Source organism: Gymnodraco acuticeps, unplaced genomic scaffold (genome assembly GCF_902827175.1).
Source record: "Gymnodraco acuticeps unplaced genomic scaffold, fGymAcu1.1, whole genome shotgun sequence".
Lineage (NCBI taxonomy): Eukaryota > Metazoa > Chordata > Actinopteri > Perciformes > Bathydraconidae > Gymnodraco > Gymnodraco acuticeps.
In genome coordinates, this window is record NW_022989974.1 from 2,835,076 (window position 1) to 2,845,860 (window position 10,785).

Below are 10,785 nucleotides of genomic sequence, written 5' to 3' on the forward strand. Positions count from 1 at the left end.
TCCAAAATACGTCCATGTACAATGCCATGTCTCCTTTATTAAACTCTATACAGTATGATGTATCGCCTACAGCAGAATTCTGAGCTATTGAGGTATTACCATGTTACTTTATACCTCTACTATCCAGTCGTATCATACTTTGCGTAACCCTACGTTTTATTGACTACAGATGACAACTTGAGATTTTGCATACAATCAACTTTTAAATTAGTAAGCATTGTTGCAGATTAAACCATCAATTAGTGTATATAAAGAAAACAATCTGCTTCACCAGCTGCAGCTAAATGTGCATTTGCATTTTCTAGAGCTTGACACTCTCAGAAGGTTTCAGGACATTTTAGCCTCAGCTTCATCACTTTGATACTAAATTACTGGAGTTGCCTTCCAAGAACTTCTGCGTTTTTCAACCTTTTTTACATTATTTTCTCCAGAGTACTGACCCCTCCCTCCCCTCCTCTTCTTCATGTGTAGGGTCTGCGAGCGGCGGACAACGACCCCACCGCCCCCCCCTACGACTCCCTGCTGGTGTTTGACTACGAGGGCAGTGGCTCCACCGCCGGCTCCGTGAGCACCCTCAACTCCTCCAGCACGGGGGACCAGGACTATGACTACCTAAACGACTGGGGCCCTCGCTTCAAGAAGCTGGCCGACATGTACGGAGGAGGCGACGATGATTAAATAGTCACATATCAAACACACACACCCTCGTCCCGTCAGCTGGCCTGCCATGCTCTGTCTCTACAACACATGGAGCTCTTACACCCTTACTGAACACAAGTTAACAATGACATGTTCCCACTGACCAACCAACCAATCCAGATTCCCCCCCACAGAGCACCGGCGGCAGGATTCTGTTTCCGGGCTCTTCTCAACCGTCTCCTGCTCTAAGCCTGCAGAAGAAGCTCTGACTTGCAGGATCTGTTTGTATTTTCAAACGCTTGTGCTTTCTTTCCTTCAAAGGTTTTGTGCTAGATATAGATTTTAGTTTTGGGTAGTCAGATTTTGTTTTTCTCCTTAGTTTGAGCAGCTTTATTTGTCCCCCACTCCCCTTTGATTCTGTTCTCCTGAGGGTTATCACTCCTCCCTCAGTCAGCCCCCCCCCCCGCCTATCTGCAGAAGCTTTAGGTTGAGCTGCTTGCTTTTTCTGCGGGGAGCAAAAAGGGAATAAAAGAAGAACACATATGAAAGTCCTTCGTGCACGGAGGGTCCTGTTTTATTCTTTCTTGAACTGGAATTACTTAGAACAGAAGCACTGTTGTTTAAAAAGTGCCTTCAGTGGTGCGCATCTTTTAGCAGACTCCCGCTAACTCAGGATTGGTTGCCATTCTCTGGGCTTACATGCCCCCATATGACCCCTGACCCTTTAACGCAGACCTTCCCTTGTCATTCTCATCGCCCTGCAGCTCTGTGGTAGCTGCAGGAAGTGTCAGTGTCAGTTTCAGAGGAGAGTAGACAGGCCTCTGAGGGCGCTTTATGTAGACGTACTGCACCTATAGGTCTACAGTGTGTCTGTCAGACGATTCATTAACTCTTCAAGTCTGGCATATCTGTGTTCCTAGATCACAGCCGACTTGAATGTGATTCCTGAAATCACAGAAATACTTCATGGGACTGTCTTAGAGAAGAAATGCATTGCGTGTCTTTGTTTATCGTGGCTTCAATAGCAGCTGTGTTTGTTTTGAGCGCTCAGTATTTGCACCAAACTCGATAAGGCTTGTAACTGAACTTTGAAGATTGACATGTCACGTGTGTTACCTCTCTAATGTTATTGTATATGAATGAGGGTTATTTAAAGAGAGTTTGCCTTCAAGATCATTCAAGGTTTGCATGTTTGTCCCTTTGCCCAAAGGTAATTAACATGGCAGCAGCTATTGTGTGGTAAATGTGTCAAAGAAAAGTATTTAAACTGTACAAACATGAGGGAAAAGAAAAACTATGTGATTCAGCTCTGACAGCGTTACATGAAGAGTGTACGAGCCCCATTCTGAGATCCCTTTCTCTCTTTCATTTCCTTTCTCTTTTGTTGATTCACTGTTGTTTCTCAGAAAACTTTTAATATACAGACTTTGGTGCTGGTCCATGTCGCAGAAACTGAGAGAATTGAGCCTGAGCCAGGGAATTAGCGCCTCACAATCTGTCTCCGTTCAGGCAGCATTTCATTCATTGCACATTTTCTCTTGAATTCTTTGGCTCCAAGTTCAAGAGGTTTTGAAAATAAGTTAGAGGAAGAAAAAGTCTGTTACGAAGTATTATGAAAGCATACAACTAAAGCTTCAGTAAGAGACAGTGAGGATGTGACTTGAAAATGCAGCACTACCCATGGGCGTTTGTAATCCCATTTCAGACCCCCCAGAATCGCATACAGAGAACTGAAAAGAAAGCACTTTAGCCTTTGTTTTAAATTATTGAAATATGCAAAACATTTTGAAGAAGGGACCAGGGAGATGCTGCCGAACGATAGAAAGGTTAAATCATTCCTTATCTTCTGAGTGTTCGATGAAACACTCCTCGGTTGTTTCAGCTGGTTGACCAGGTCTTCTATTAATTATGAACGCTTGAAGGAAATCTCAGTAACGACCATGTGCTTCAGAAGAGGCTCTTTGTTTTTCTCCAGCTGCTTTTCACCCGTTACCTGCTCATAGTTCATATGAATGGCTGTAGATAAATACACTCGTTCCCAAATGGTAACAATTTGTTTTACTTTATGTTCAAAGTAGATGGAAAGGAATTCACTTGACAAGATATGGAAATGTTAATGCAAATATTCATAATGCCATTAGAATGAAATAAGGATGAGGTTTGACAATGAAGAAGGGAAGAAAGGTCAAAGTGTAATTAAAGAGATTAACAGGGTATAAACGTGGTGATTTAGATGAATACATAAATGGTTCAAATTGCACCTGGAGGTGTCGACATTGACAGCGGCGGTGTTCAGGATAGCTGTCGGCTTCCAGCGGAAACTGAGCGGTTTCCACTGCGTTCTGCTGGAGAAGCTTATCTATCCGATTGCTCCTCAGCCTACGGAATATCTTTACAAAATAAACACAGCTGTTACTTTCTGCTATTTGTGATTATTTCTGACATATAAATGTTGTATATTCGGAACAGTTTTATACATTTGGTTACCTGATTTATCTGTTTTCTTTCTGGTGTTTGCTTTTGATTTCCAGTTTTGTTTTTGAATGAATTCTTGGCATACTTCGCCACAAAAAGCCATGTGCATTTTAGAGAATCCGTGCGATTCTGTATGAGCTTACAGCCGTACCTGCATCGCTGTTCAAGGTTAGCTTCATCACTTCAGACCAACTTGTACAGTCTATACTAGCACACACTCACTCCTCTAGGCCTTACTGTATATATGTGAGTGTTCAATATTACATGAGCTCTTTCAGCAATGTTCTATGTCAGCTTCAGAGCTCCAACATTACTGAAGGCCATCCAGTGTTCACAGGATAAAGGTGGGCTCAATGAAAATGCTCATGCTTTCTAACAGATGTAAAGATGGGGGTTCAGCGCCAAACATAGCAGGAGGTGGCCCACACACACACACACACACACTTTACACAAGGTCACTTTTGTAACTGTGTCATACATACAAACATGACACAATGCCATTATGATGCTGAATGTTATCAAAGACTCGCAGTGACAAGTGGCAGTGAAAATTGAGTCCCGTTTAAATGCAGTTCGTGAGGGGAAATGAAGGAAGATTGATCATTACTTGGACTCGGTCCTCTTGTATTATTGACGTTCTTTTGCTTAAGTTTCGAGGGAATTAGCAAATGATAGAATGACGGAAGAACTATTGCACTGCTGTCTTCATGTTGGCTCTTCTGCCTGTGACTGGTGTTAGTTAAAGGACACTTATACCCGGGACACTGCCTGACCGAGGACACACACGTGACCGAGGACACACACATGACAGGAGGCTCCAGCAGAAGACGTCTGCTCTGCTTAAGCCAGAACTACAAATACAGACAGGCAGCAGTGTTTCATACGAGTTCTCTCAATACTGCTCAAGCCCAAGTGTACATAATGTAGTATTTGCTTGATGCTAAACAGACCAAGTTAGGCAAATTGTACCTGTACAATTGGAGCTTTTTGCATGTGTCTTTTTATAATGGACAGATGAGTTCTGTTACAGTAACCATACAACATTTTAAAATCTGTTGCAGCCCGCATGACCGAGGCTGCAGTCCAGAAGGGATTCTGGTGTACCATACTCAAAGTTTCAAATGAAGGAGAAAAAAAATCTGAAAAACGATTGCACAGTTATCGAGTTAAAATACTTTTTTTGTAAATTGTCAACGGCACAAATATTTTGTATTGTTGTTTGTACCATTTTGTAAGAAAATGTAAAAAAAAGAAAAAATAGGGAAAGAGTGTTGTTTCGAGCGTGTGTTTATAGTGCCACTGCAATCTTGGTTTCCAAATACCGTAAAGTATGCGCAGCCTTGCAGATCAACCTTGTAATATAGAAGCTGAGCTGGAGACCCCTGTCAGCATCATGTGTTATAAATAAAATGTCCCCTCCTTATAAGAACACTGCCTCCTGTCCTTTCTGTGCAGATTTCTGCCAGCAATGCTTTGTCTTTAAATTGGGGTTATTTTTGAAGAGGTTATTTTTACCAGAAATGAAATGTCAAAGTGTCCCTGGTGGTCGGAGAACTTTTCTCTATGTTAAGTCATAGTTTAACTTTTCATAAAAACATATTTTTAGTTTTGGTTAAACATCTACCATTCATAAGTTTCATGCATACAACTCCTGAATAAAAACAATATTGTGCAAAGTTCTGAAATGTTCCTAGTGTCTTCAGAAGCCTAAGCCTACTTGGAGCATTATGACATGAAAGGCTCTGTGTAGTTTAAAGGTAAACAGTTGCTGTTATAAAGTGAAAGTGTTAACTGGATTAAACTGTAAGAACACATCAGCTGATAACCAGACTCACGGTAGACAGTGAAGAAGCTGCAATAATTATGAGAAAACGTGATCAAACACTGTCAGTACTTCAAGTTTGGACTAGGAAAGAAGTTTGGAAGTGAAAAACGTGAAGAAAAAAAACGTCACACATGCTGTGCAGACTTGAAGCTGGCATCCTTCTCATCAGGACACATTCCTTAATGCCCATGTCATGTGGCAGAGTGCTAATTGAAGGATAAAGAGTGTTTCTCACGTCTAAGTGGTGTTTCTTGTTCTGCATAAACAGACACAATAATGAAGACCAGGAAATATTTTCACAATTCTTTATTCAAAGAATTTAGAATTATGATTTGCTTCAATTTGCGCTGTTTTAATATGTGGATAATTGAGTTTCGTATTCTAAATTAGTTTCAGTGCCAGTCATGAACAAACATAAGCTAAAATAATCAACACAATTAAGGCTGTTCATTTGTCAACTGTGCCTGTCATGGCCGTCTTCCAAGTGGAATAATGAAGCCTTTCACAGAGAAAAGCGCTCAGTGTGAAAAAACACAGATGTGCTTTTTCTTTCTTTATTTTTCTTTCTTTCTTTGCTTATTACTGTATGATGTTTTTATTTCAAATGTTTCCATCCATTAAAAATGTGTATTTGAATTATATACTATGATATTTGTCCCTATAATAAGATATTATTATGGTGTAACATAGTTTGATCTTTATAGGACATACCATAGTAGGACAACTTTTAGTAAACTATACAAGGATTATTTATATACTATTACCTTGTTAACGGCCCAATATTATGGTTGTTGTTTTCCTAACGTTTTGTGGCATGCTTTACTGTAACCTTTTTTTAAATGACATTGTAAGGTGTAAGGTGTACTTAACCATGACTGTTGGTGACATTTAAATTACATACTCTACTAGGACTTTTGAAATAGCTTTATTAACAAATGACAATGTTAATGCTATACTTTTAAAAATGTACTACACTATGTACTGTACTATGACTTTTCATTTACATTTTTGACATATTATACTAGGACTTTTTTTCCAAATGTAACACATACTATATAAGGAGATATTTTTCAAGATAGTATACTATGAGCTTGTTTTCCACATACTATAATATGACTTTTTTTCGAATAATCATTTCGACATATAATTAAAAAATCACAGCAGTCAGCTTCACCTGATGAATTACTGCACATTATTCAGAAAGCCAAATGATGTCTCATTTCTGAGGCATCTCAAATCATCCTCCTCCTTGATTATGTGGTCACGCAGTGCACCAATCAGCAGCTGACCTTTATCAGTCATAAACACAGCTGGAGGGGGGGGGGGGCAGGGTTTCATATGTACATCTGCTGCAGTCATAGAGAAAGAGGGGTGATGTAGAGAAGATTGGTTATCAACAGATGTCTCATTTGTGCAAAACATAGATTTAGAATATTTTGGACCAAACTGTTATATATTTCAAACTTGGAAACTTACAGAAGCTGCAATGATTACACAAACCATCAGGAAATGTAGTTAAAAGAGCTCAGTAGCATCATCAAACAGGCCAATGGAAGATAGAGACTCAATAAGTCCCCATACTGGAGACTGTAAACTCTGGAGAGCCTTTCTTGTGTGGAAATGAAGAAAATAGAACCGAGCGAGAGGGTACAGAAGGGATTTAAATGTAAGACATTTCACACCCAGCAATACAATAAGAACATTTATTTTTTCTTCCATGGGGTTTCTCAGCCTCGTTATTATACTTATCCAATTCCCAATACTGTGTCTTCAGATTCATATTTCTGATTTTAGTCATGAAAGCAAAACGTTTACTTTCCGCTAAGGTCTCATAAATCAAACATGTCAGTGCACTTTTTGGCAAGCATTTAAGAGGAAATTAATCGTCTGGATGTGGGCTGCGTATGAAAAGATGTTATCAGATGAATGTAAAAAACGCTTGTTAATATAGTTGAATGTGTTGATGCAACGAAGCACACACTCACCAGAGAGGATGTTAAAGCATCAGCTAATGCAGGAGCTCCATCAGGCAGCTTGGTGGAGGTAAGTACTGACAGATGGTCGGATCAAGTTGACTGTGTGTGTGTGTGTGTGTGTGTGTGTGTGTGTGTGTGTGTGTGTGTGTGTGTGTGTGTGTGTGTGTGTGTGTGTGTGTGTGTGTGTGTGTGTGTGTGTGTGTGTGTGTGTGTGTGTGTGTGTGTGTGTGTGTGTGTGTGTGTGTGTGTGCGTGCGTGTGATAGATAGCTACTCTCTGAATAGCTCTGGAGCGTAATATGATTTGGATGTAAGAATGGAATCTAAATCTGATTTCAGGCAGTACTATGGGCCCAGAGCTTCACTCCTTTATCTCTGTCCCTCGCCAGCCGTAATGTGGTCAGCTGCATCTGTTCTCTCCGGGGTGTGGTCTCACTGACCCGGGGGGGAACATTATCGCTTCCAATCTCAGCTTTTAGATGCCTTTGTGCCTCTTTCAAACGACTCTCATCATATCATAACACCCATTCTACCTTCCGCTGCAATCCAAACCGTGGTTCCTTAGAAAGCTCAGTGTGAGCGAATCTCTTTTCTTGTTTATGTGACCTGTGGAAAGCTGAGTGTAAACTTTCAGGATTGTTTTCCTGCATGGTTTTGTGGTCCTCTTGACTGTTTGAACCCTCCTCTCATTTCTCTTGAGAACTCCCCCACTCCCCCCTCACAGTGCAGTTACTCTCTGAGAGGATTAGATGAGGAGTTCACTGCAGGGGCATCAGGCAATCTGCATACAATAGCCCACTACCACTGTGAATAAATCCACATTGATGTTAGACAATAAAGCCAATGCGGTACAGCTATTTGTTTATTCTTATTACACAGAGCGGGGCACTTTGGATCATTCAGAGTATAAATGCATTACTTGAAAAGGACTCAGAACACAGACCGCCCCTGCCATCGCTATTTCACACTGTGTGCTATGACTGGGCCAGAGGCGGTCCGGCAGTCCACTAAAGCAGCCATTAGATAGATATCCAATCAGACTTGGGCCATTCCCTCCAGCCATCAAAGAGGAAATGAAAGTCACTGATGGAGAATATGAGGAAATGGTGTGGATAGATGGATAACTGCTCTGACTGTGTCTACAGAGCTCCCCCAAGGGAAATGTATATATATTTATACCTGGCTAATGTTATATCACAACATCAGAAGAGGTAGGCTGCACACTTAGCACACCCACCAAGCTTATCCAAATACAGTACCATTTCCAGTCCGAGATAATAAGATCATTTATCATCCAAGCTCATAACAACTGTAAAATCAGTCTCATGAGTTCATATTAATGACTGAAGAACAGTAACTAAAAATTGCTAAAAACATGGATATCCATTGTTGGAATGTCATTTTTACATTTACCTCACATACTGTACTTTTTATTGAAACAATACACACACATGCCTACAGTTATTGGAGGCCGTAATATTCTCTTCTCCAGAATGGCCACGAAGCGAACTCTCAAAAGTGTATCCAACAAAAGTGTGGGTGGGCAGAATCTACAGTCCCTGTTCTGTTTTAAATGCTTTTAAGATAAGCTGAAGCTAATATGAAGCAGATGAGTTAGACCAATACAAATTGTAACTTCAGAGTAACAATGTTTTTGATATTAAAATGCCCAATCTGTGCCATTCTTTGCTGAGCCATGGCAGGATGACAGTAAGACAAAGTGGGAGGTTTATTGTCATAACATAATAACACATCTGATCCCAATCTAAATGGTGTATATTCTCATTAGCTTCATCTAAGTTTTTGCACACAATTAGGGCTGGGGATTTTGTCCATATCTCTTCAGGTTGTGTACAGACAGAAATAACAATTACATTAACCAAAAACTTTAAATGCATGTGTGCATGTGAGAATTGTTTTGAGACAGTCTGAAAAACATGTAACACTGTCGTACTGTTGACTATACGTACTTAATGACTTTCAGTTTATTTGTTTTATAGCTAGTCACAAATTAGTTTGCAGATTAACATTTTTACACAGTCTACATACAACACTTCTCCCGCAGAATGAGTACGCTTTAATTTCAATCATTTTAAGAACATTTGGCCCTCTTTACTTGAATTTAAATAGAGCAGAGAGAAATAAAGTGAATATAAAAAGTCAGAGAAGTTTGAGGTGATTTTCTGTAAATACTTTGCACAATACATGGTCTCATAAACTGATTTATCTCTATGCAATTTGTTCCATTTATCAAGTCAAACTATTTCAAAGAATACAACGTAATTAACACTCACTTCTGAGGAGTGAATTTGTTTTCACATCATGAACTTGAATTACTTCCGCCAAGTAGTTTTCAGAAAAAATACAGCAATTTCATAAAAAGGAAAGCTTTTACAGAGTCTAGAGTTTGGTAAATGCTGACCCTTTCCTTCAGCAGACACATAATAAGCCTTTAAAAATGCAGTTACTGGTGAGGTCAGTGACATTAACGTCATGGGAGGCTCTGGTCAAGTGCACAAAGGGACACAGCTCTTAATCTCCCGCAAGTGCATAACATAATGGTGATATTAGCACTCCTAGCAACCGTGCAGTTAGTGTGTGTTTATGAGTTAGTTTTGTCTGGGTCTGCATTATCAGAGCCGGAGCACTGTAGCCAAACTCTGAATCAGAAATCCTTAATTTGTCCCGCAAATGGCTAAGTATGCACACATTATTAATAACACAAAGATTAAAAAATTAAAATGAAATAGTGGATATGTACAGCATGGTAAACAAATAGCAGTATACATATAATAAAATGGGGGGCAGGGCCAGACTTCCCTTTATCCTCAGTTTTCTTGTAGTTGGAGTAGAGAAGATTGTGAGTTCATGTGTGAGCAGTGTGTAACAGCAGGGCTCATTCTGTCTTCGTGTGCATTGACATGCTCCGACAGGTTGATCGATGAGGGGGGGTTGCAGTCCGCTGCTGGTTCATTGACCTGCTGTGCTAAAAGAGAACGAGTAAGGGTCAGGTCATCCTGCTCCTCATGATGCCTGCACTGATTGCACTGATTTCTAACTGAGCTTCTTTTTTACCTTAAGTTTGATTTTGTTTTCATAGAGAACATTGCTGAATTAGGATTTCAAACAGAGCTTGAATGTCAATGGAAAAGCTGTCCTGTTAACAAGCAGCATGTGATGATTCACTTCAAGGTGCCTGCAACACATAGTCTAAGGATCAAGTCTGTTTTAAAACACAAAATTCAAAGATTTGTTTTGGATATCTGAGATTGTTGAGAGTTAGGAACCTCTACATGAAACCAGGCCTAATGTGCTTTGAAAAAACGCATGGATATTGTGAATTCATTTGATAAAGAATAACACCGATACTTGACTCCTTTCTTATGTTAGTAGTATGTAGCCCCATTTCCATCATCATCAATAATTATAATAACACAATGTAATATGTAGTCTTCTGAAATGGACCAATCTGCAGTACTTTTACTTTTGGTACTTTAAGAATATTGTGATGCTAATACTTTTGTACTTTTACTTAAGTATCATTTTGATTGCAGGACTTTTACTTGTGACAGAGTATTCCTACACTCTGCTACTTCTACTTTTTCTTAAGTACAAGATCTGAGTACTAAAAAGCCATAGTACAACAACAAATGTGTAATCGTTTTGTATTCTGGTTGTTATCTAGAGAAGCATATCAAATTAAGATTCAAATTAAGATAATCAAAAAAAGACATCAACAGTTAGTTTTCTTTTTTTTACATTTGTCTACATCTCTGTCAGGCAATTAGTTAACTAAAATCGTAAACAGATTTAAAGACAGTATGATATGAAGGATGTAGGATAATACATATGTACTGTATTCACCAGGAGCC

General features: G+C 39.5%; 1 protein-coding gene across 1 annotated transcript in view; it reads left to right on the forward strand.

Annotated features, from left to right (window-relative positions):
• Positions 1-3,058, forward strand: part of LOC117543113 (cadherin-4-like) — a 230,093-nt gene extending 227,035 nt beyond the window's left edge. Inside the window, 1 exon segment of the mRNA XM_034211189.1 lies at positions 472-3,058. Coding sequence (XP_034067080.1) covers positions 472-678 — 207 coding nt within the window. The 3' untranslated portion in view covers positions 679-3,058.
• The last annotated feature ends 7,727 nt before the right edge of the window (positions 3,059-10,785 follow it).